At 41.1% G+C, this 26009-nt stretch overlaps 3 protein-coding genes across 7 annotated transcripts; 2 read left to right on the forward strand and 1 right to left on the reverse strand.

Annotated features, from left to right (window-relative positions):
* The first annotated feature begins 647 nt into the window (after positions 1 to 647).
* Positions 648 to 15212, forward strand: zdhhc7 (zinc finger DHHC-type palmitoyltransferase 7). 5 transcript variants are annotated; one of them, XM_058387680.1, is made up of 9 exons: positions 648 to 875; positions 985 to 1018; positions 1814 to 1884; positions 3737 to 4034; positions 6632 to 6756; positions 7499 to 7595; positions 7869 to 7950; positions 9742 to 9872; positions 11328 to 15212. In XM_058387680.1, exons 4-9 carry the CDS (start codon positions 3747 to 3749, stop codon positions 11505 to 11507), a joined length of 903 nt encoding a protein of 300 aa, XP_058243663.1. In that variant the 5' UTR covers positions 648 to 875; positions 985 to 1018; positions 1814 to 1884; positions 3737 to 3746; the 3' UTR covers positions 11508 to 15212. The 5 variants fall into 5 exon arrangements, with proteins under 5 accessions (XP_058243663.1, XP_058243662.1, XP_058243664.1 ...); XM_058387679.1 differs by having other exon boundaries at positions 648 to 1018; XM_058387681.1 differs by lacking the exon at positions 985 to 1018.
* Positions 15213 to 15392: 180 nt separating this feature from the next.
* Positions 15393 to 20508, reverse strand: nip7 (NIP7 nucleolar pre-rRNA processing protein). The gene is made up of 5 exons (XM_058387692.1): positions 20341 to 20508; positions 19735 to 19821; positions 19494 to 19632; positions 18788 to 18928; positions 15393 to 17856 (listed from the first exon to the last, which is right to left on the reverse strand). The coding sequence occupies exons 1-5, from the start codon at positions 20394 to 20396 to the stop codon at positions 17737 to 17739; spliced, it is 543 nt and encodes a 180-aa protein (XP_058243675.1). The 5' UTR covers positions 20397 to 20508; the 3' UTR covers positions 15393 to 17736.
* Positions 20509 to 21584: 1076 nt separating this feature from the next.
* On the forward strand, positions 21585 to 25684 carry cog8 (component of oligomeric golgi complex 8). The gene is made up of 5 exons (XM_058388101.1): positions 21585 to 21947; positions 22596 to 22803; positions 22934 to 23752; positions 24473 to 24641; positions 25106 to 25684. The coding sequence occupies exons 1-5, from the start codon at positions 21619 to 21621 to the stop codon at positions 25477 to 25479; spliced, it is 1899 nt and encodes a 632-aa protein (XP_058244084.1). The 5' UTR covers positions 21585 to 21618; the 3' UTR covers positions 25480 to 25684.
* The last annotated feature ends 325 nt before the right edge of the window (positions 25685 to 26009 follow it).

The raw sequence follows: 26009 nt of genomic DNA on the forward strand, positions 1-26009 counted from the left end.
ACGTAATTAAGATGGTCTATCAGTTTGATCTACATTTTGGTAGCTGGTCAGAACCCTTTTGGGAAGGTAAATAAATAATAATTGAATAAATAAATCAATTCATACAGAAATTATTTCCCTAATCATATAAACCAATATATAACCAGCTTAAATACAGTTCAGGAACGTTCTTGAACAGGGTTCGTGTTTCCAGAAGATTCCTCAGGCCAGGTTTTTGTTTTGCTAAACAAATTATATTTGACTTTCAAATGTCGTATGTCACGTATACAATACACGCACGTACACACACACACACACACACACAATATAATATTTTATCTGTGCAAAAAAGACAATGTTTTTTATTTTATTTAAAGACTTTATGAGAAGGTCCTCTAACACACACACACACACACACTTTCTCTCTCTCTCTCTCTCTCTCTCTCTCTCTATACACCTACAGATAAAGAAAAAAGGATAAAAGTATTTTTATTTTTATTTTCATGTGCTAACGACGAAAGTCGACGTGCCACTTCATTTATTTACAGCGTCGATTAATTAATCAAATATTTATTTTTATTTTATAAACGTGAATTTCACGTGAGATCCAGCCACGGGGAACGCCAAGCATCTGGTATGTCTGTGAAGTATCGCGAGATTTCGCGAGATGCTCAACGACAACGTGCATTAGTTCTGAGTATTCATTTATGGTGAAGAAAACATTGATTAAATGACATTAAGCACGGATAATACTTTAATACAAAGGATAAAAATTGTGATTTAAAGCGCCACAGCAGCGGACAGACTTCTGTAAATGACCAATAGATGGCAGAATCGCGCGGTCCGTCCGACAACTGAAGGAAGAAGAAGCGCAGACAGCGAAAGGAAACCCGGAAGTGTGTGCCATTCGTTTCTACTCGTTTTTTTAAAAAAATATCTATTTAGAATAGGAGGGAATTTTTTTCCTTGTTGTGTAGAATAATGAAATTCACTCCACTTTTTCAGATTTGGGAATACAGCCATTGGGTGAATTATTTCGGTAAGCAAACGATACACGCGAGAGATTGCTGCCGGAGAGCTTCGGGTGTCCTGTCAATACAGATAGCTCACAGCTAGCGTCGTAGCTAACACAATGTATATCCACGGCTGTTTAGATATCTATCTATCTATATGTATGTATAGATAGATAGATAGATAGATAGATAAGAATCATTATGCTTAGGATGATTTAACTATAATTAGTCACTCTGCACAAGATCAGCGTAATGCTGTTTAGTTTTGCCGTAGTGTTTGTCTATATACCGTGATTTAGTCCTGCTTCCAAATGGCTTCCTGTTGGTCATATAGTGCACTAAGGTTGCGCGTGGAAGCCATTTTATTCGAAGCCTCCGTAGGGTGCCTATGTAGTGAGTTTGCATCTATTTAACATTTAAAGCTAGCCGTTTGGTTGCTTCATTGTTGGCTACGTTGTCAATGGGTTGATTAGCTAGCTGGGTGTTTGTAGTGACAGTGTATTGTTATGTTCGCTAATATAGTGTTTGTTTATTTGTTTACTTAGTAAATAAAATAGCAAAGCGGCTAGCTATCGAATTCGAAAGGGTCAGTCTTAGTAACCGAAATGTCACTGTAATGGAAAGAAGCTATGATGGTGATAGAAATGTAAAGAAGTCATGAATGAGCTCTCTCGTGGTTTGTGTGTGTGTGTATTTATTTGGGAATTAAAATGGACTGCTACTGCTACCTATGCGGCTCAAAACTGGGATTTATTTTCTTTTTCTTCTTTTTTAAACATTGTTTAAAATGTTATTTTGCGCTAATAATTGTGTGTGTTTAGATTAACCCTGTGGATGTGGCCTTGTATCTGCTGTCCAGCTCATCATGTCAGCGTGAGGTCCACTCTCTGAGGTAATGTTTATTCGTTTGTAATATCAATCGTACTACTAGTAATAATAATGAACGAGTTGCACTGGACTTTTATAAGGTCAGCATACACACCGTCGCTTTAAAATGACGACACTAGATTATAATGAGAGTTCTTGTGGTCTAAAAATATAACTAGAGTAGTAGATAAATCGTCTATGTTAAATTAATACATATGCTAATGGTAGTAAAATTAATTTAGTACAAAATCATCAAGGAACATTCTCTGTGTCTCGCTCTCCATCACTCTCGCTCTTACCCTCTCTCTCTGTCTCTCTCTCTCTCCCCATCATTTGCTCTTTTCTTCATTCTCTCTCTCTCTCTATATATATATATATATATATTTCTGTCCTATCTCTCTCTATTTCTGTCCTCTCTCTCTCTCTCTCTCTCTCTCTCTCTCTCTCTCTCTCTCTCTCTCTCTCTCTCTCTCTCTCTGTTCTCTCTCTCTCTCTCTCTCTCTCTCTCTCTCTCTCTCTCTCTCTGTTCTCTCTCTCTCTCTCTGTTCTCTCTCTCTCTCTCTCTCTCTCTCTCTCTCTCTCTCTCTCTCTCTCTCTCTCTCTCTCTCTCTCTCTCTCTCTCTGTTCTCTCTCTTTCTGTCTCTCTCTCTCTCTCTCTCTCTCTCTCTCTATCTCTTTCTGTTCCTCTCTCTCTCTCTCTCTCTCTCTCTCTCTCTTTCTCTCCATCTCTCCCTCTCTCTCTCTCTCTCTCTCTCTCTCTCTCTCTCTCTCTCTATTTCTGTTCTCTCTCTCTGCCCCCCCCCTTTCTCTTTTTCTCCTTCTTCCTTCTTAGAAAGATTTTTGAGCACCTTTTTCCTAAAGTCTTGTACTTGTCAGCATTTATAACATTATGGTAAGCTAAAAGAGAGAGAGAGACAGAGAGAGAGAGAGAGAGAGAAAGTGTGAGCGAAGTCGATGAACTGGGCTGTAAAAGAATCGATGGAGCTCAGCATCGTTGCTTTCCCAAAATGAGAAGGTTGTTTGCTTTAACTCTGATCAGCAATACCACGTTCTCCTGCGTGACTGATTCTGTCGTTCACGCCATTCTGCAGATGTCGTGTCCAGAGTAACTTACAGAACTGAAAGTACATTACTTTTATTTTTTCCTCATTATTTTCATTTACGCAGCTGAACAGTTTAGGGTTAACGGTCATTCGGAGGTTCAGGCTTTTGACCAGAACTGACTCATGGCCTCGGGTTGGGTTTTTGTTCTACTGAACTATATTTCTACTTTTCATTTTAAATGATCTGAAAATGTAAAACACAGTAGGAAAGCAAAACTGTACAGCAAATGTGATAACAAAAACATAAATATGATCATAAACACATTTCTGGGTTTATTGTTGCGTTACATGGCCTTAGTGTTATCCTTTTGGCTTTGGTTTTACCCTCTTGGCCTTATTTTTATCCCCTTGGCTTTAATTTTACCCTCTTGGCTTTGTTTTAGCCCTCTTGGCTTTACCTTTACCCTTTTTGCTTTACCCTCTTGACTTTACCCTCTTTGCTTTGCTTTTCCCCCCTTGGCTTTACCCCCCTGGCTTTGGTTTTGCCCACTTGGCTTTGCTTTTACCCTCTTTGCTTTAGTTATACCCTCTTGGCTTTAGTTTTGCCCTCTTGGCTTTAGTTATACCCTCTTGGCTCTGCATTTACCCTCTTGTAAGCATTATTTATGTGGCATGTTCAATAAACAAGTCCTTGTGAATTAATTGTTACTATAGCAACAACACTATATATTTTAAAGAGCTCATTAACATAAACCTGACAGCTGAATCTGTCTGACCAATCAGAATAGAGCATTCCCTAACACTGGTCTTTTTTTTTTTTCTTCAATCATGTAGGTAGAGCAGAATGCAGACTTCTGGACACCGGTTGCGGGATGTGGAGCAGCACCACCCCCTGCTGTCCAGCGGGGAGGAGGAGGTGACCGTGGGCCGGGTCTGGTTCATCCAGGACGGCTGTGGAATGGTGTGCGCCTCCATGACCTGGTTTCTAGTGATGTACGCAGAATTCGTGGTGAACTTCGTCATGCTTCTGCCCTCCAAAAGCTTCTGGTACTCGCTCATCAACGGCGTGGTGTTTAACTTCTTGGCCGTGCTGGCGCTGGCCTCGCACCTGCGCACCATGCTGACTGATCCGGTAAGATTATTAAACCTTTCTCTGAGCTGGGAGTTAGAGAAGAAGGCAGGTCAAAATGGCTCCTCATCATCGAATAAAATATCATCTGTTAGATTTATCACTGAACACTCAACATGCTGAACACATCGAGCTTCACTACCATTATCAACTATCTCTCTCTCTCTCTCTCTTTCTCTGTCTCACTCTCCCTCAATCTCTGTCTCTCTCTCTCTCTCTCTCTCCTCCACCTATATCTCTCCATCTCTCTTTCTCTCTCTCTTTCACTTGCTCTTTCTCCCTCTCTCTCTCGCTCGCTCGCCCTCTCTCTTTCTCCTCCTCTTTCTATCTTTCTCTACTTTTGCTCTTTCTTGTTCACTCTCTTTCTCTCCCTCCTAGCTTTTTTCTCTCTCACCCCCCCTTTCTTTCTTTCTTTCTTTCTTTCTTTCTTTCTTTCTTTCTTTCTTTCTTTCTTTCTTTCTTTCTTTCCTTCTTTCCTTCTCTCTCTCTCGATCTGTTTGTTTTATCCATCAAATTAACTTGTGTAAGAAAGATGTTAAAAATAGCTCTTATATTGCTTGAGGTCTAATAAACCTTTACACTTTAATCAAGGCTGCTTTTAGACAAACTTCCTCTTCATCTGGAATCAGGAGAGACTACAGGGGTTTAAACTATATTGCTAAAAGTTTTGGGACGTCTGTGTTTACATGCACATGAATGTAATATGGAGTTGTCCCGCCCTTTGCAGCTAGAACAGCTTCAACTCTTCTTGGAAGGCTTTCTACAGGGTTTATGAGTGTGTTTATGGGAATTTTTGACCATTCCTCTAGAAGCATATTTGTGAGGTCAGGCACTGATGTTGGACGAGAAGGTCTGGCTCGCAGTCTCTGCTCTAATTCATCCCAAAGGTGTTCTATGGGGTTGAGGTCAGGACTCTGTGCAGGCCAGTCAAGTTCCTCCACAGCAAACTCGCTCTTTGGTCACTGGTGTGCAGTCATGTTGGAACAGGAAGGGGTCATCCCCAAACTGTTCCCATAAAGCATGAAATTGTCCAAAATGTCTTGGTATGAAGCTGAAGCATTAAGAGTTCCTTTCACTGGAACTAAGGGGCCGAGCCCAACCCCTGAAAAACAACACCTGAATCCAATGATTTGGAGGGGTGTCCCAAAACTTTTGGCAATAAAATATAAAAATAAAATGTCACATCTGTGGTGTTTTTATTATCCTGTTTAAGGTTTAAAGCTGAGGGAGGAGGCAGGGCTCGAACACATTTGCAATTCTAAACGTTCACATCAGGAAAATGTGCTCCTGGTCACGTGTTGGAGTTTCTCAGCAGCACGGTTAAACATCATGCACTCTGAAAGGTTTTGAACGTGGGTTCAGTGATAAAATACAGGTTTATCAGAGTTTAATGCTTAAAGCCACGGCATTGTTGACTCAACACTAAGTGCTATTAACAAACACAGCTTGCTTGTACACACACACACACACACATAATGAGTCGATTGAGAGTCACATGTTGTAATTGTTATATTTGCCTACTAAGATATAAAAAAAAACCTTCTGTAGTGTTTCAGGCGTTAAATGTTAATAAACACAACACAGATAAAGGCGCACTCGGAAAACACACCGTTATCGCGTGCTTTCCTGTGCCTGGAACGTCGCCTGAGGTCAGGTCACATGACCAGAGTTGATCTTCAAGCTGAAGAGTTGAGTGTGATGAAAAGACAGACGTGTGAATGAACGGGGTCTGGGTTTTAACATGAGGATGGAAATTAATTAATTATAACTTAATTAGTGGTAATCTTGAAGATTCGTTAAAATCATTTCACTGATTTTGGAAGCCATTTATATGCTAAGGAAGGTGTGCGTTTAACGGAAAATAATCAACCTCAGGTTGGTGTGATGAACTGTTTCCACCATGAAGTCCTGTAACAGCACAAAGTGTTTTATTCCGCTTATACCACAGAAATTGGCCCATGTTATTTTTTTAAAATACTTTTTAGACTCTTTCCATGCTGTGAAAAATCTACAAAAAGAATTTCTAGCAGCTACAAATATGTTCTAGCAGCTATAATTGGTCTTCCTTCACCACTTTGTCACTCTCTTGAAGTTAATAATACCAAAAGCGAAGCATAAACATTTCTAGCTGACACTGGAGACTCCTTCCATTCCTTCACAAATCATGAATAGTCATGAATAACGAACGGTTCACACCGAGCACGTTAACACCATCCTGTCTCTGTTATAGAAAATCAGTCAACATCTTCCGACCAATCAGAGTCGAGCATTTAACAGCCCTGTAATGATGGTGCAAATCATCGACAGCAGCATGACATACCAGAGCGATGAATAATGTCTAACGTTTATGATGATGATGATGATGATGATGATGATCAGGAAAAATGATCTACACAACAGATGACATTAAATTATTCCTGAAAGAAACGAGAAATATTTTTGCTGTGAAATTCTCTCTGTTGTGTCCTCAGTAATTTCTTGCTCTTCATCCTATAGAAGGTGAATTATTTTAGGAAGTGATTATTCCACAGTTCTAGGTTGTGGATTTCTCCTTGTTTTTTTGCCCTGACTGAGAGAATTGTGTGTGTGTGTGTGTTTAGGGAGCTGTTCCAAAGGGAAATGCCACTAAGGAGTACATGGACAGCCTCCAGCTGAAACCAGGGGAAGTCATTTACAAGTGCCCTAAATGCTGCAGCATCAAACCAGAGAGAGCTCATCACTGCAGGTGAGACGAACTTTCTGGAACTTTACCAGAGTTTATATGTTTATTGTGCCATAATCTGAGGGCAAGAAGCCTTTATCATCACCACACATACATTGCAGCACTTTGCATATGCCAGCTGAGGACGCTGGGGTAAGAGCGCAGGGGCAGCTACCTGGAGCAAGGAGGGTTAAGGGCTTTGCTTAGTTGCCCAACAGTGGAGCTTGAAGGTGTTAGGGCTTGAACCGCGTTCCTCTGATCAACAACCCAGAGCCTTAACCTCTTGAGCTACCACTGCCCTGACCTAAGCCTCTAGTCATTAGATTGTTTACCTGGTATTCTTATTCAGTCTCTCCAGGATTTTATAAGTTTGTGATCACAGAAATTGATGCATAATCAAGCAAACTCTAGAATATTCAGATTATCTTTCTACAGATTTTGGCACGTCATGTGACGTCATCACAGCACACGCTCATCCAAAGCCCTCTGTTCTGTTCACGTGTGTGGAACATGAGCACAGATCCCATAGGAAGTCATTACACATGCGTGTCTTCACTGGGAGGAGTTTAAAAGAAGAATCATGTGCTGAAATAATGCACAATAAAGTTTCTGGACACCTAAAAACCTTAAAATATTTAATAAATATTACTACAGAATGTGATCACTCAGTGACATCACCTTTCCTCTCGTTCTTTGGTTCCCGATCACATGACTTCCTGTCCGCATCTCGTTTCTCAAGCATCTGGTTTGTTTGTATGTGTTCCAGCATCTGCAAGAGATGCATCAGGAAAATGGATCATCACTGTCCCTGGGTGAACAACTGCGTTGGAGAGAACAACCAGCGATACTTCGTGCTGTTCACCGTAAGCACTGCCGATATCTCTCTCATCCGAAGCTAGTCAAATGCTGGTTACACAACCTGGACCTCCATTTAAATGTTCGTGTTGCGGGTGCGAGCGATTGCTCTGATGTGTTCTTTGTTATTTAAATGTTTGGTAAGATTAGGGCAGAGAGTAACAGTGAGGTAAACGTCCTGTATAAACTTCACCTGTACTGAGGGAAAACACCCAGAAATAATAGTTTTCATCCAAAGCTGCGTTATTTCCTGAAACGATGTGCTTGGTGTGTGTTTGCAGATGTACATCGCGACAATCTCTCTACATGCTCTCTGCCTCAGCGGGTTCCACTTCTTCACCTGCGTCAAAGTTCAGTGGAACGGTAAGTCGCCACAGTGTTCATGCTTCTTCCTCTGGGATGCGATCGTCTTCCAGTGGGTTTTTACCACCTCAGTTGGGGATCAAGCGACAAAAAAATAACGCTTTTGGCAGGAAAGGTTGGGAAGAAAGATTTTCACAGTGCTGTAATATGTGTAGCTTAGTGGTTAAGGTGTTGATCAGAAGGTTGTGAGTTCGAATCTCAGATGAGCCCCTGAGCCAGAGTAATGAATCTTCTCCAGGGACAGACGGGATATCATTTCCCTGAGCCACTAGGCGTGGATGAGTGAGATGGCATCCTTCCACTTAAATAAAAGAGAAAGCCTGGTCAGGAGGGATGCAAAGGACAATCGGGGTTAGACACTTATCATCCTCTCCAATAAAGCCGAAAACCAGGGGATCTGGTTCAAGATTGCGATTCAGTATGTGAAAGGGTTTTTCCAAATTAGGACGTGTCCAATACCTATGAATGAGAGACGCCGCTACACTTTTTTACATTTATAAAAGCAAGGATCAATATTTGGCAATGTTGAAAGGTAACTAAACACAAAAGCAGCAGACTTTCTCCTAAATTTCAGCCCCCGAAGCTACAGAAAAGTCAAACAATGTCCACGTCTTCATCGCTGATCAATTTTACCTAGAGCTGCTTCTAGCTAGGACAAAAGAATCACAGAGGAAACAGTTCAAATATAATCACATTGATCTCATATATTCTGTTATAAGATAATAAAGTATGAACGATATTCTATTCAATGTGTTTGTATAGCGCTTTTAACAATGGACATCGTCTCATGTATGTGACCAGAGTCCAGATATTTCCGCTTGCTTCGATTGTGTTGCTATGGTTACAGTGTTGACCATTCCCAACATCAGCTCAAAAACTGCACCGTCCAGCATCAGTTCTGGGGGGAAAAACCCCTACTAGTGTGAAAGCGGTGTAAAAGTCTGTAAACTGAGAGAAATGTGACGCTTCAGTTGTTTCAAAAAGGTTGTGAAAAGTGTAATTGATGAGAAGTCGATGATTGATTTATTGATGATGAAGGTAAAATGTCCTGCTGTATCGCTTCTCCCACATATCGATTACACTCTGATCTCTGACACCGGAGACTCCTTTCTTTCATAAAAGTGAAATAAACTTCTTGAAGAAACCGTAAGCGAATTAATACGTCTACGTTTTTATAATGGAAACGATGGACAGATTCTGTATTAATGAATTTATACACAGATCAGGCATAACATTATGACCACCTGCCTAATATCGTGTTAGTCCCCCTTTTGCTGCCAAAACAGCCCTGACCCATCAAGGCATGGACTCTACAAGACCCCTGAAGGTGTGCTGAGGTATCTGGCCTCACCAAGATGTGAGCAGCAGACTTTTGATAGATACTGACCACCGCAGACCGGGAACACCCCACAAGAGCTGCAGTTTTGGAGATGCTCTGATCCAGTGGTCTAGCCATCACAATTTGGCCCTTCGTCAAACTCACTCAAATCCTTACACTTGTCCATTTTTCCTGCTTCTAACACATCAACTTTGAGGACAAAATGTTCACTTGCTGCCTAATATATCCCACCCACTAACAGGTGCCATGATAAGGAGACTTCCTGACCAATCAGAACCGAGAGTTTAACAGCGTTGAGGTTTAATATATTTTAAGAAATTCTATTCTGAGGACGGAGTAGAGAAGAGTCACTTCCTTGTTAACCAGACAGCTTTACATCAACCTTTGTGTTTTTTTTTCTCCCCGTAAGGAAGAGCAGATGATGATGATGTGTGTAATTGTGTATGTTCCAGAGTGTAGTGATTTTTCCCCTCCGGTGGCTGTCATGCTCCTCATTTTCCTGTGTCTGGAGGCTCTCCTCTTCCTCACCTTCACCGCCGTCATGTTCGGCACCCAGATTCACTCCATCTGCAATGACGAGACGGTGAGTCGGTCAAACCAGACCCTAGTGAGGTCACTCCTCACTCATAGAACCTCTGAACAATTTCTAATATTGACATTCTCCCCTCCCCTCCCCTCACCCCCTTATTTTCAGTTCATGCACATATCGTATTCATTTAAAGCTTTCAGATTAAACCACTTGTCATATATGACATGAAGCTTAACTGACCCTCTAGTCTTTATTAGCAATCTTAACATTACCTCATTTGATTTGCTCTAGATTATTAATTTTGCCTCATTAAGGCATTTCCACATCCTTTAGCTTGCTCTTTTAGCATGTCATTTATGTTATCGAGTGAAATGTTTGACCGAACCTCAAATAAAAAGCTGGACACATGGAAAAATATTTATTCAATAACTTATAATGGTTTTAAAATATTTAGCCTGAATTGCTGAATGAATTTGCCGTAAATGATGCTGAATCAAATCTCTCAGATCGGTCACTTATGAATCAACTACACTGAATATGAATGAATCGATTCACAAAGCAATTCTGTTCTTCTTCTTCTTCTTCTTCTTCTTCTTCTTCTTCTTCTTCTTCTTCTTCTTCTTCTTCTTCTTCTTCTTCTTCTTCTTCTTCTTCTTCTTCTTCTTCTTCTTCTTCTTCTTCTTCTTCTTCTTCTTCTTCTTCTTCTTCTTCTTCTTCTTCTTCTTCTTCTTTTTTTTTTTTTTTTTTTTTTTTTAAAGAGTTAATATGTTGAACTGCTGATAGAATGTACAGATTTACACAGATCCATAATTATTGGCACCCTTTCTAAACTGGTGAAAATTGAACCGTTATGCTAAGGGTATGAGAGAAATGTTAACCTTTAATTCAAGTTTTCTACTTCTAAAAATAATGCTAAAACCAAGGTGATAAGAAAATGTACTTAATTGACTGCTTTAGTGCCCTCTGCTGCCTGTGAAGTGAATTGCAATTGCAATCCAGACATCCACAATCCTTTACTTTTTCCCCTAATCCCAGGCTTCCTGAACCTTTTAGACAGATGACACCAAAAGGACATCGTGAATTTTGTCCGGCCCGAAGCTTTCGTCCATTTTGTGCATTTTCTGAACGCTCTAGTGCGGCATATCATTATAGCGAAATAGAAAAATGGTACATAAATAAATAAAACAAAAAGGAGATTTTGGGAGTTGACTTTTATGGAGGGGGGAAAACAGCAGCATGGTCATTTGACAGAAGGGGCGGAGCTAATACCTGGTGTTAATTGATCTGTCCGTTTCTTTTCTCTCTCAGTTACTGATCAGAAGTTTGAAGGTTTAAGCCTCAGCTCTACCAAGCTGTCACTCTTGGGCCCTTAAGCAAGGCCCTCAATCCTCTCTGCTCCCGTGGTGCTGTATCACGCCTGACCCTGCGCTCTGACCCCAGATTCCAAGAAGCTGGGAAATACAAAGACAATAATTTAGCTGTTACCTAATGTCTGTGTTCTTCCTGTAGGAAATCGAGAGGCTGAAGAATGAGAAGCCGACGTGGGAGCGGCGAGTGCGCTGGGACGGGATGAAGGCAGTGTTCGGAAGCCCGCCGTCTCTTCTGTGGTTCAACCCTTTCGCTGGACTGAGACTGCGCCGCCTCCTGATGGTCCACGCTCGGAAGGGCGGCTCCGAGTTCGCCGTCTGAGCCGAGGAAGCTCACGTTTCTCCGCACGTCAGCGTGCCTGTTAAGACCCCACGCGTAGTGGACGCACGGCACGATGACGCAGGTACGGGGACTCGGGGAAGAGAATGTGTAATAAACCAGAGGCCTGGTGGAGGAGAAGGGCCGAAATATGACAAACTACCTGTTAAAACCACTGGACCTCAACCGAAGGATCATTTTTACTTTGGCTTCTCTTGGCTGGCTGTTTCTTTTGTTTTTCTGTGAATAGATTTTTTTTTTTTTTTTGCTTTTTGTTTTGTTTTTAAGGATTTTCTGTATTTTATTGAAAACAGAACTTTGTGCGGGGGGGAAAAAAATAAGAACAATCTGACATTTAATTCGAACAGCATTAGTGTCTGAATCTTCAATCACTCAACCCAAACCCGAATCCGTCCTTCTGGAACCACCTTATGCATTAAGATTTCCTCTCTAATAAAATGCTGAAATGATAATTATTCCTAGACTTAGAATCACGAAACATACACGACGGCTTATTTAACTTCCTAACATAGTAGAGACGCTGACGAACATCGTTTACGATTTTTATTTCTTTTTACGTTCATGTAAATGGCACTGAATATTTAGACGAACTATTTACACTGTTTACCTTCTGTGACGCTACATCCTGAGATCAACACTGCAGTCGCTTGCCATGAATGTAGAACAGACCGCATTAGAGAACATGCCGTAGAGATGACGCATGACTTTTTGCACACTCGAGTTTGGTCGGCAGCAGAGGAGGAGACGTTAGACCAGACCCCCGGCGACACTCCGACAATTTAACCCGCTAAGCAGCTGAAGAAGAACTGTGCTGGATGTAGTCTTGTGTGTTTTATATACATGTATATATATATACGATGGCTAACGGTCCGACTAATGAATCACGTGATTTAGCAATACCGTTGCTGCGTCTTCACAAGAGCTTTTTACCTCACCGGTTAAGATTTCATCATGACCATTCTTTCATTACTGCAGATGTTTTATACAGTAGACGGAGAGTATTTTGAATGGTATTGGATTCGACGTGGGCCGTAAAGAACCGACTGAATCTGTGTTTCCGCTCCAATGAAGTAGTGTATTGTGTTTAAAAACAAAGGGAATGGGTTTATTAATTATAGCAGGCTGCCTGTAAAGCTTTCTCTTTCGATCCACATGATGTACGCAGTATAGAAAGCATCTAAACGTGTCCTTCTGCCACCAGGATGTTAGGGTCTTCAGTGCCATGACAGTCAACAGTATTAGTTCCTATTCATTGCGGACATGACATTCTTGAAATGTGGGGTTTCTCTCTCTCTCTCTCTCTCTCTCTCTCTCTCTCTCGTTTAGACCAATTCCAGTTCATATTTAACTCTACTGATTCTTCTATGTAATCTCCCAGGTCATTTAATCCATCATGCTGCATTCAAAGAAAATCTAATATTTATCCAAAAAAACGCACCTCTAATGCGTCAGTATGGTGTCATTATTTATTAGTTTTTAAAGATTTATTTTCATCCAAGTCCAACTGCATTGATCTTGAAAGAAATATTCCAAAATGAGCGTCACGTTCAATGCTAAAAAGCGAATGAATTGCACACACAAGTGACTCAGGCATCGTTCACAAGCTCACCCTTGGACATCGACATCTGTAAAGAGAAAAGTCTTATTAATATCTTATATCTTAAAATATAATATATATATTATAATCTTAATATATAACTTATAATGCTTAAATATTTAGCCTGAATTGCTGAATTGTTCAGTAAATGGCGCTGAATCGAATCTTTCAGATTAGTCACTTATGAATCAACTACACTGAATAGGAATGAATCGATTCCTGAATCGGTTCAGGGCCATTTATTTTCAAATCAGTCACCTACGAATCAGCTACAGTTAATGAATATGAATGAATCGATTCACGAATCGATTCATCCATTCATATTCGGTGTAATTGATTCGAGTCACTTACAAATCACTTACAAATCAACTACACTGAATATGAATGAATCGATTTACAAGTCGATTCATTCATTCATGTTCAGTGTAGTTGATTCATAAGTGACTGATTTGAAAGTGAATGACCCTGAATTGAATCTTTCAGCTCAGTCACTTATGAATCAACTACACTTAACAGGAATGAATTGATTCATGAATCGATTCATGAATCGATTCACCGCCACTTAGACGTGTAGATTAAAGCATCACTTTTAGATTCTGTTCTCCATTTAAAAAACAAAAAAAAGCTTAATATGTCGAACTGCTGATAGAATGTACAGACTTATACAGATCCATAATTATTGGCACCCTTTCTGAACGGGTGGAAACAGAACCGTTATGGTGGTGGTAGTGGGATGTTGTTAATCTCACACTGAGAATATAAGAGACATTTTAACCTTTAATTCAAGTACAGTTATTCTGTGTGCTTGTGGGTGAAGCGGTAAAACTCCAGACCTCGCATTCCTCGCTCTTGACTATTCGTTTCCCGTTATTTTCATTGTATGTAATTACTGAATCGTTTACGTCAGTGACTCGGTAATAAGCCAGGACTTTAAGGGATCATATGAACTAGGAATAATCTGCTTTTCTGACTTATTCAGCTCACTGTAGGAGGAATAAAACACTATAAAGGCATGCTGTAACAGGAACTCAATCAATATTGGGGTTACTTTTTCCTCAAACGCAAACCAGACTGCTTTATTCTGCTTGTATCAAGGCAACATCCCAAAAATGACTCTCTTGTGTAAACAAGGAATATATTTGAGAGATATTTCACATAACAGGAGTGTGAGCGAGATTATGAGCAGTGTCCATATTATTGTTCTCCCTGTTTTAAAAATCTCATCCCGTCTACCTGAGGTGTTGCTCGTGGATAGTCTTTGTCTGTGTATCCAAAAAAAAGAAAAAAGAAAAAAAAGCTGGGGTTGGGGGGTCATTACATTTGACTCCGTTTAACACGAAGACATCCTGCAGTAGTCTTTAAAAAGAAAGTGCTTTGTGAAATCCTTAAAATTTTCTACCCTTGCTGTATGCTCTAAAATGATCGTTTGCTAGAATACAGGATGTGTAACATGCTGTCTGGGTGGGTTTAAGAAAGAGAGGATGGATGGATGGATGGATGGATGGGAGGGAGGGAGGGTGGAAGGAAGGAAGGAAGGCAGGAAGGCGAGTCCACTCCCTGTCCTCGATCGAGTCAATACTGTTAAAGGACTTTTATTAGCATGTACGTCTCTAAGAATGTATCTTGTCGTTTTTATGACGTTTTCGTTTAAGGAGTAAAAACGGACCATCTCGTTAACACTAATAAAACACCTGAAAAGAATCCTGCCCCGTTTCTGAGAACATCTGGCGCAGATGTGTGCTGGATAGAGCTCCGAGAAACATCGTGCACCACAGGTACAAGTGTATTAACCTTCAGTATCGAAGTCAGAGATTTTAGATGCAAAAGGAATATTAAAGGTTTATATGTAGACATATGATGATGATGAATTTAGAAACCCTGTGACGTAATCACTATTCTGTCCGATGATGATGATGATGATGCGGTCAAAGACAATATTTAAGACTTAATTCCTGGAAACTGGAACGCAAACACAGGCTAGATTATATACAGTGTAAATTTTTTTTTTTTTTTTTCTCAACTGTCATTAAATAATTGTTCTTTCATATGTGAAGCTCTTTTGCATAATAAAGTTGTTAGGTTCAGAACTATCTAACGGATTTCTTATTTCTTTACCCGGACTTCATCAAAACGCTAACCAAATTGTGTACAAGGTCAGGTGAAGGTCACACAATGTTACTAGATTCATTTGACCTGCTGAGGATGACCTCCTGAACATACATGAACAAACGGTGAGTAATTTACGATTTAAAAAGCTCTGGAGATTACAGTCCAGTGTCTTCAGGTACACTGATTTTATTTTACTCATGCTTTCTAAGCAATGTAACACACTTTATGTTGCCAAAAGTTTTGGAACGTCTGCCTTCACATGAATGTAATATGGAGTTGTCCCGCCCTTTACAGCTATAACAGCTTCAACTCTTCTGGGAAGAATTTCCACAAGGTTTAGGAGTGTGTTTATGGGAATTTTTGACCGTTCCTCTAGAAGCACAGTCAATGGTGAGGTCAAGCACGGATGTTGGACAAGAAGGTCTGGCTCTCAGTCTCCGCTCTAATTCATCCCAAAGGTGTTCTATCATGTTGAGGTCAGGACTCTGTGCAGGCCAGTCAAGTTCCTCCACATCAAACTCACTCATCCATGTCTTTATGGACCTTGCTTTGGTCACTGGTGTACAGTCATGTTGGAACAGGAAGGGGTCATCCCCAAACTGTTCCCACAAAGAGCATGAAATTGTCCAAAATGTCTTGGTATGAAGCTGAAGCATTAAGAGTTCCTCTCACTGGAACTAAGGGGCCGAGCCCAACCCCTGAACTCAATGATTTGGAGGGGTGTCCCAAAACTTTTGGAAATAGTGTATGTTTAAGTTGCAACTGATTTTTGAGATTCATCCAATCACAGAAAATGTCCAGGTCACATGACCTATAAATGTGATCAATTATAAAAATAACCATCAAAGATACAGAACATGAGTGTGTAACACTGAAACATAGTCACCCAAACACCAACTTATTTTTACAATCATTTTACATTAAAACATCAAATGTGTTCTGGCTTAAAAAGCTGTTAAACAGGAAATAAAGATCGGTTGTGGTTTGTGGAAAATCCTTTAAATTGTGACATTTCTTCTATCTATCAATCTCATTCATATATATATATAAAATCTCAGGCATAACATTATGACCACCTGCCTAATATTGTGTTGGTCCCCCTTTAGCTACCAAAACGGCCCTGACCTGTCGAGGCATGGGATCCACTAGATCCCTGAAGGTGTGCTTTGGTATCTGGCACCAAGATGTTAGCAGCAGATCCTTTAAATCCTGTAAGTTGTGAGGTGAGGCCTCCATGGAACGGACTTGTTTGTCCAGCACATCCCACAGATGCTGGACTGGATTGAGATCTGGGGAATTTGGAGGCAGAGTCAGCACCTCAAACTGGTGGTTGTTCTCATCAAACCATTCCTGAAGCATTTTTGCTTTGTGGCTCAGTGCATTATCCTGCTGAAAGAGGCCACAGCCATCAGGGAATACCATTTCCATGAAACAGGGTACATAATGTGCAACAATGCTTAGGTAGGTGGGACGTGTCAAAGTAACATCCACATGGACGGCAGAACCCAAGGTTTCCCAACAGAACATTGCCCAATATTGACACTGCCTCTGCCAGCTCGCCTTCTTCCCATAGTGCATCCTGGTGCCATGTGTTCCCTTACCCATTTTCCCTGCTTCTAACACACAAACTTTGTGGACAAAATGTTCACTTGCTGCCTAATATATCCCACCCACTAACAGGTACCATGATGAGGAGATCATCAGTCTTATTCACTTCACCTCTCACTGCTCATAATGTTATGCCTGACCGGTGTAGATCTCTCTTAGGAAATGTCCAAAACATTTAAAGAGGTTAAACAGAAAAACCCTCATTTGATCCTGAATCCTGAGCCTGAACACAGACCAGCCATAACATTAAAACCACTGACCGGTGACGTGAGTAACTTCTATTCCCTTGTTGCACTGTCAATGGGGTGAGGTCAATTTTCTCATCAAAGTGAACACTCTCAAAAACAGTTCTCAAAGTTGATGTGTTGGAAGCAGGAAGTGCAAAGATCTGAGGGCCAAAGTGTAACAGCTAGACATCTGTCTGTAAATAACATCATCCTACAAAAACTGTTCAGGAATGATTTGAAGATGATAATGAACTCGAGACGCTTTCAGCTCTGAGTCAGCCTCGGAATTTCCCAGATCTCGATTGGATCAAGCTTTCTATAGAGACCCATCCTCGTGAATCAGGATCTTCTTGGTGCTAGAAACCACAACACACCTTCAGAGTCAGATTGGAATCAGATTCAGTGACACATACACAATATTAGGCAGGTGGTTTTAATGTTATGTCTGATCAGATTATTTTGTGTCTCTTAACATTGCATTATTTTTTCCCCCCTCCAGCGATGACCTGTCCCCAAGCTCACCACTGCCAAATGACTAGAAAAACACAACGTCCACTTAAACAAAAAACAAAATATTGATACAGTCATGACGGACATGTCACATTCTGGTCTTTGCCCAGTTAAAAAAAAAAAAAAGCTCCAGTCCACAGAGTCCACTCTGAGATGGGTGTTAAGTGAGTGTGTCCTCGTTTCTGATGTACTCTCCTACATCAGCCTGGTGAAACACCACGATGGCCATGGGATCCACTTTACGGCATTCCTGAGTGGTTTTCGCTGCAACTCCAAAACCCTGTGGAGCAACACAACCTTCACTACACACATCCAAATGTCTATCTCATAAAATTCAGCTCATAAATACACATACACCTCCACAGAATATACAAAATGTTAATAATAATAAAAAAATTAAACATTGCATCTATATTTATTTCATCCTACGCCCGAAAAAGAGGTCCACAAGACGCAATAACTGAAATTACACAAATAAACCAGTTCAGATGTTTACACACGCTCGAATCTTAATCCTGTTCATCCTGATAATCCTGATACCTGGATGATCAACCACTGTTTCTATGTTTTGTGAGAGCTGATCACGAGTCCCTGGTTTGTCCCGAGCGCTTAAACATCACACTATTCTCCAGCTCCTAAATATATCAGTCGTTGCATGATGATGAAGTCCAACCTTTCACACCGAGGACAACTGAGGGGGTGTGTAAACTTTTAAGCAGTGGTGTCAATTATTATTTTGTTATTATTGACCCTTTCAAAAGCTACGTAAAATATTTACATGTTTCCCAGAAGACAAGATACCCCCCCCGACCGTTAATGCATGGTGTCTTCTCCTTGAGCATCGGTCAGCCTGTGTCTTTTGTAATAGTTGTGTACGAGTCCCTCGGTGTGAAAAGGATGGATCGCAGAGGCGCCACTGAAAAAGGCTCAAATGTGTAGAAGATCGGTGTGCAAGTGCTCAAGACAAACCAGGAACTTGTGGAGGGAGGAACTCTTACAAAATCTAAAAATCTGTGGTTCATCATCCACGTATCAAGACACTGGAGCGTGTGTAAACATCTAAACTGGTTCTTTTGTGTGAATTCGGTTATTATTTTGTCTTGTGGACTGTACAGTATCTGTTATGTCAGACCATTTATTCAGGGCAAAGCGAAATAAAACTTTCATGAGCTGAACTGTAATATTTAGATGTACAGGATCACGGTTCTCACCAGTGGGACATCTGCCATGGAGTAAACCACCACTCCCTGGTACTGGGATGTGTTTTCTGTAATCCTGCCCAGGCCGGACTTCATGATGTGGTTGCCGTATAGGAAAGACTGCTCAGCTCCAGGCTTCACCCACACCTTATACTGTACAGGAGACACAAGACTCAACGCACGGCTCAGAAACATGATGTAATACTCAGCATTAGGGAGGCACTGATGGTGCTGAACTTGCACCAACCCCGGCCCTTTCCGGATAAAACCGGACACTCCTGATTACATTCTATTACCTTAAACATTAATATAAACAGATAAGAAGGATGACACTTCAGTACTTAATCCAGATTGTAATCATTAGCTAAAAAGAATCAGTATCTTTGATCATTCTTGGTGAAAGAACTGAATGCATGAAGCCTTTATTATCGCCACACACATACATTACAGCACAGTCTTTTCTTCGCAAATCCCGGCTGAGGAAGTTGGGGTCGGAGCGCAGGGGCAGCTATGAGGAGCAGAGAGGAGTTAAGGGCCTTGCTCAATTGCCCAACAGTGGAGCTTGGTGATGCTGGGGCTTGAACCCCGATCAACAACCCACAGCCTTAACCACTTGATCTATCACTGCCCCTTACTACAACTCTGCTGAATTACTAGAGTATGTTTAAAACGACAAACTGTGCAATGCCGCTATACACCAAACAGAGCTCTTTAATACCTTTGCGTACGGTGCAAGAAAATCCAGAGCTGTGATGTGCAGCCGAAACTTCTGAGTCTTGGTGAACTTTCCAAAACACGTGCCAACAGACACCAGCTTGTCCCGAGAGATATTCGTGGCTAACTTCAGTATCTTTTCACTTGATTGATAAGAGTAGAAACAATAAGACAATAAATATTATGGAGTTATCGAACACAGCTTGAGTCAGGTACTGAAATAAACCATGCTGCTGCATGTTTACCTGATGTAGTAAACACGATCATGGTGCAGTCTGAAGCAGTACGTCCCATCAGGTCTGTCCACAAGAAGCTTAATGTTCTCTCCGATGCTGAAAACGCAACGTTCGACAATTAATACATCATAAAAACATACACACATATATATACATACACACACACACATATTCCTTCAGATTTAATGCCATAATACGTAGAGTAAGTTGCTCTATTCTTAAAAATGTCTTAGCTGTTTTACTCAGTCCTAAAGGATGGCTCTGATTTGAAATCAGTTTGCTTTTCATCATCCTGGTCATCCTCTGAATATTTATAACAGTGACAGATGCTTAGCCCTGTATAATAAAATATAATCACAAAGGAACTACTTTTCTGCTCTCTCTCTCTCTCTAACACTATTCTGCTCCAAAACGTCTTCAAAATAAATTCTCTCTTTAATGTTTGCTCTCCTATCTTGGAATAAACTCTGATTAGACTTTGTGATTATATGTAAAGGTCATGTATTGGTCATTTTAACCCCATTAATATCTCTGTATATTCTGCAGTTAGCTCCGTTAGCCAGCTCGATAGTGTATAAGCGTTCGGTATCAACTGGAAAAGTTTCATATACTCACTACTTGGAGAGCTTTTCAAACATTGTTTTCGTCTCTTCGTCTGTTAATGGCCGCATTATTTATGTTGCAATGAATGAATTCAATTAGAAGTTTAAAATAACGTGGGGAAAGACACACACGTGGAGAAATAGCAAGAGAATCTACTGGATGTCGCAGGCCAATGACGTAACTAAAACGCGCTCAAGACGTTGCAGATGAATGTAAATATACGAACAGAGTTTTTTTTTCATTTGTAGTATTTAATTGAAGCTTTAGTTAATTTAATTTCATTTAATTTAATAATTGACATTTTTTGTGTGTTTTTTTAAAGATTTTTCGATAAGTTGTTATGTGCTTTTATTTTGTATTGCTGTGTGATCCATATTGTCTGCTGTCTGTTGTAACAGCAATATATTTGTTTGTTTTGTTTGTTTGTTTACGTTTGTTCCCCTGGGCTTGTTTTGTTTTTAGTTTTAAAGTGCAATTTTATTTTATTTTATTTTTTCATACGCAAATGAATGTAAATAAATTTCGGAAATTTCTTTGCAATGCTAAAAGAAATAAGCATTTTTTAATCAATAAATATTTAATATGGTTATTTATATAATAATTAATGAATATAGTTATTTTCGCTACATTTCATTTACAGATATAATAATACACAGTGTGGTTTTGCATGAAGTCTAGCCATAATAAGAAACCCATAAACCTGTTAATGATTTTTTTTAAATTAATGTCATGTTTTAATGTTTTTACGTTATTAAAAATAAATAAAACCAAAAAAAAGAGAAAATTATAAAAAAAAAAGGAATTGAAAAAATTGGTTCGATATTGAATATTGGTGACGTTCAGTGTTGCCAGAGTGGGTGGGTTTCCACCCAATTGGGCTCCTATTGGTCACGTCTAACTGGGAAAAATGCATTGGGGCGAGTTTTTTCATGCAACTGGCGGGTTTTTATTTTTGGCTATGAACATGATATTTTATTAATTTTCCACTCAAACGAACTTAATAATAAAGTGTAACATGTAATGTTGACGTTTTAATAATATGGTTCGGTCTAGCCAATAAGGTTTAGGAGTGTCCTGTCCAATCAGACTTCAATCTTGATTAGCGGGTTGTTGTAATCGTTGTACTCGTTAAGCCAAGTTATTAACTGTTTGTTATTGTATTAGTTATCACATTATGCATGTCGGGATGGTATTTTTTTAAATTGGCGGCTTTTAAGCTGAAGTTTGGGGTGGCAATCTTCAGTCCAATCTGGCAACCCTGGTGACGTTTTGAAGTAACGCGAAGTCAAGATGGCGGCTGTAGACGTGGAAGACGAGAGTATTTTGGTGTCTGTGTTTAAAGACAGCTTTCCGGAGAACTGGAGAGAAAACCCGGACTTCGCGACGTATCTGCTGGAGCTGAGTTCTTACGGGGTCGAGAAGTTGAACCGTGAGCCGGAGCGCCTGTCCGAGGAGCGAGCGCAAATCCTGCAGCAGACGCGCGAGCTCGCCTTCTCCAACTACAAGACGTTCATCCGCACCGCCGACTGCACCAAGGAGATCTACCGAGACTTCGGCCGTGTGGAGGGCAGCTTATCCAAACTCCTCGATAAACTGCCGAGCTTCGGAGAGAAATGCAGGTTGGTCCGAGTTAAAGTTTGCGGAAGTGGTGGTTGTTTGTTTACCTGAAGCTGAAAGGTGTTGTAGTGGTGGTCGATATGGTTAAAATAATCACATCGCGATTTGTAAACACGATTCCAGGATGCACGATATGTGTAAGTTTGCGGTATAGTGGTGCCACACTTCAAACACCCATGAACACACACACACACACACAGAGTGGCATGATGCTTTGACAAGATTATACTATATACAGTAATGCTCTTAGAATAACCAGGATAACTAGAAAATTATAACATAATAATAACTTTCATCATCTCCCTGAGTTTGGGCTTTTCCAGAAACCTATTCAGACAGGATTAAAATCCCAGGTTGTAGCTGGTAATAATTACATTAACCTCATTTTCTTGCATAACAACGAACAAGTCATGATCAGGCTCAGGTTCTTTTGGTATTTATTTGGAAGAAACCCTGTTATTGATGGCTATTCGTCGTCTTTAGGATTGAACCACGGATTCATTCATTTGGGCAGCAGTTGTGCCTCCATGATGCCCCTCAGCTCCTCAGACTTCTAATTAAATATAGAGTTCGTTTGTGTTTCTAAAATCGTACTTCATCACGTCACATTTCATTAAGCTCTATCACTGTGTGTTTTTCTCCCAAAATAGAGGCTTTGTGAAAGAAGCAGAAGAAATCGGGGCGAGTCGGCGGATGAACAGCCTGACTCTAAATCGCCACACGGAGATCCTGGAGATTCTCGAAATCCCGCAGCTGATGGACACCTGCGTTCGGAACGGCTACTACGAGGAGGCGCTGGAGCTCGCCGTCTATGTCAAGCGACTTGAGAAAAAGCACTCGTCACTTCCTGTGATCCAGGTACGGTGGAAAGGGATTACATTTGGATATATTTAGAGCATGAAACATCTTCAGCTTGTGCATTACTTATAAGGACAGTAAGTAAATAAAGATCTGGTTTGTTATTGTACTGCTTATGTTTTTTCACCAGGGCATCGTAAATGAGGTGCGTCAGTCGGCCCAGCTCATGCTGAACCAGCTCCTCCAGCAGCTGCGCAGTAACTCTCAGCTCCCTGTGTGTCTGCGCGTGATTGGCTACCTGCGCAGGATGGACATCTTCACCGAGGCGGAGCTGCGTGTGAAGTTCCTGCAAGCGCGCGGCAGCTGGCTGCGTTCCATGCTGGCCGCCATTCCTGACGAAGACCCCTACGTTCACATCACCAAAACCGTCGAGGCTTGCCGAGTCCACCTCTTCGACATCATCACTCAGTACCGCGCCATCTTCTCGGACGAGGACCCGCTGCTGCCCGTTGCTGAGCAGGCCGTCAACGAGGGCACCATTTTCCATGGCTGGGTGGTGCAACAGATCTCGCACTTCCTGCAGACGCTGGAACGGGATCTGGAGCGCGGTGTGGGAAGCCGTTTGGACTCCCTGCTCGGCCAGTGCATGTATTTCGGCTTGTCTTTCAGCCGCGTGGGCGCAGATTTCCGTGGGCAGCTCGCACCCATGTTCCAGCGCGTCGCCATGGAGACGTTCGGCAAAGCCGTTAAAGAAGCCGTGGACAAATTCAAGGAGGATATGAATCTGTACACGCTCATTTCCCTGCCGTCGATGCTCGGGAACACCATCCCGGCCATGCCCGCCGGTGTCCAGCCCGGAACTCTCCAGCCCCCCATGCGTTTGTTGGACTTTCCTCCGTTAGCCTGCTTCCTGAACAACATCTTAACGGCCTTCAATGACCTGCGGCTCTGTTGCCCCATCGGATTAGCTGAAGATGTTGCCAGATGTGTCGAGGATGCCCTTGTGAAGGTGCCACATAGAGATCTGGTTTTATATTAACATGTGTGGTTTACTTTAACAGTTTAACAGTCTTTTCTCTTATAGACTTAAACTATAGCTGTGCGTGCTTGAAGGTGCAGTCAGTGAATTTAGCATGAGGTGGTTGATGCTAGGTGTATTAAAGCTCAAAACACTCTTAAGCTTCATAAAACACTCACAAATTCTGGCAAAGATAAAGTACATGAAAGCTAGAAAAGTTATTTAGACACAGTGGCATGATGCTTTCACAATATATTATACTATATACAGTGATGCTCTTAGAAACACTAGAATAACTACAAAATACAGCATGAATTATAATAATAATAATAATAATAATAATAATAATGAGCTCCATCATCTCCCTGAGAGTTTGGGCGTTTCCAGAAAAATATTCAAACAGGATTAAAATTCCAGGTTGTAACTGGTAATAATTCCATCTTGCACTGTCTTCATTCATTTATTTATTTATTTATCTATATGATGAACGATATCAACATTAAAAGCGTCTGTTAACTCAAAATAATATTCCTTAATATTTTAGGAAGTGCGTTTAAAAATCCAAGAGCTGGAACATTTAGATGATCTTTAGGTATATTATTCGATTACAAAGAATCACTGACTGCACCTTTAATTGAGTCTTATTTGATTAACTGCCTATATGTTTTATGTCGCGTTAAAGTTGAATAAATCTTATTCCGTCTCACACAGGTGACCAAACTGATCCTGGTGTTCCACCGAGCGGAGGAGTCGGCCTTCAGCAGCCGCGAGCGCGAGTTATTCATTCAGTTCTGCTGCGCCTTTGCCGAGGACATGGTGCCCTTCATCAACCGGTGTCTCCAGGTTCTCTTCCCACCGGCGCAGCTCGCACAGATCCTTGGTAAGCAGGGGGTCAGAGTTTAGATTAGATTGTCCCTGAATAGAACTGATTCACCAGAATTGAGTAAAATCAGATACGAATGTAAAGGTTGGAATTAGTAGCACACACTTGGAGGTGTGCTGTTAGAGGAAAATAATCAACAGCAGTGTGGTGTGAAGCGGCCCTGAGTGAAGCGGCTACTCTTACTGCCTTAACGCTGATTATTTTCCAATAACAGCACATCCTGAGGGGTTTTATTCCTCTTAAAGAATGACACACCATCATTTATTTTCCGTCTGTAGTTCCGGTTAAAAATGCAGAACATCAGAGACAGGTTCCTGTCCTGTTAGTGTTCCCATGGAAACAGGAAATCTGTTCCATTTTTTTTTGGAAGTGTCACCATTTAGAGACTCAAAGTAGAATTCCGACTCATCACGTTTTTCCTGTCACGGAAACTCTTAACCCATCCTGGTGTTTGTTCACAGGCGTCCCCGCAAGCCAAATACACAAACACGGCAACGTCGGCTGCGTGAACGTGAGCGCCGTGCTGGAACCTCTAGACTTCGTCCTGCCTAAGAGAGAACCCGTGTCCCCGGCGCTGGACCTGTCCGTCGAGCTGAGCAGCTTGAGCACTACTGAACCAGAACCTCTGGCTCCAACCGAACCTTCGTTTTCAGAGAAACCTCCTGAAGAGGCACCAGAACCTGGAGCGGAACCGGACCTCAACATCCAGCACCCTCAGGAAGCAGAACCTTCCCATGATTCAGCAGAACCCAGAACAAACAATGTGGACATGGAGCAGAACGATGCAGGAGACGTGACCCTGACCAGCGCAGATGACCAGTCACTACAGCACTAAACTACGTTTTTTTTTACTTTTCTGTGAATTCTAGTTGGTCAGTAACCTGCCTGGGGAAAGTCTTATGTCTTATATATTTAATAATGTGTAAATTGTTTAATGTTGCAGTGTGTGTGTGTGTATTTTCTGGCACCTTTGGAAGCTTTATGAAAAGCAGGGATTAAATCTTGCACCAAGACGTGATAAATAACGTATATTTAAAACACCAGAGTGTGTCTGTCCATTTCTTGAGAATTTAGTTGTCATGATTTCACAAAGGTCTGGGAAATGCTATTTTTTATAATCTGACATACAAAAGGAAGGAAAACGACTTCAAGGATACATCCATCATTCCTTCCTTCTCCTTCTTTTTCTTTCCTTTCTTCCTTCTCACCCTTCTCTTTACATTTAATTCTTTCCTTCTCCTTCCTTCCTTCTTTCACTTCAGCCCCCTTCTCCTTCCTACCTTACAGTCTCTCATTCCTTCCTTCCCCCCTTCTCAGTCTCCCATTCCTTCCTTTTCTTTCCTTCCTTCTTTCCCTCCCCCCTTC

This window comes from Hemibagrus wyckioides, linkage group LG04 (assembly GCF_019097595.1).
Source record: "Hemibagrus wyckioides isolate EC202008001 linkage group LG04, SWU_Hwy_1.0, whole genome shotgun sequence".
NCBI lineage: Eukaryota > Metazoa > Chordata > Actinopteri > Siluriformes > Bagridae > Hemibagrus > Hemibagrus wyckioides.

Coding starts and splice junctions, on each gene's coding strand:
- cog8 (XM_058388101.1), top strand. CDS start 21,619: ATGGCGGCTGTAGACGTGGAAGACGAGAGTATTTTGGTGTCTGTGTTT. Junction 21,948..22,595: donor AGCTTCGGAGAGAAATGCAG/GTTGGTCCGAGT, acceptor CTCCCAAAATAG/AGGCTTTGTGAAAGAAGCAG. Junction 22,804..22,933: donor CGTCACTTCCTGTGATCCAG/GTACGGTGGAAA, acceptor TTTTTTCACCAG/GGCATCGTAAATGAGGTGCG.
- nip7 (XM_058387692.1), bottom strand. CDS start 20,396: ATGCGGCCATTAACAGACGAAGAGACGAAAACAATGTTTGAAAAGCTC. Junction 19,633..19,734: donor GATCGTGTTTACTACATCAG/GTAAACATGCAG, acceptor TTATCAATCAAG/TGAAAAGATACTGAAGTTAG. Junction 17,857..18,787: donor CCATGGCAGATGTCCCACTG/GTGAGAACCGTG, acceptor GTTGCTCCACAG/GGTTTTGGAGTTGCAGCGAA.
- zdhhc7 (XM_058387679.1), top strand. CDS start 3,747: ATGCAGACTTCTGGACACCGGTTGCGGGATGTGGAGCAGCACCACCCC. Junction 7,596..7,868: donor GATACTTCGTGCTGTTCACC/GTAAGCACTGCC, acceptor GTGTGTTTGCAG/ATGTACATCGCGACAATCTC. Junction 9,873..11,327: donor CCATCTGCAATGACGAGACG/GTGAGTCGGTCA, acceptor TTCTTCCTGTAG/GAAATCGAGAGGCTGAAGAA.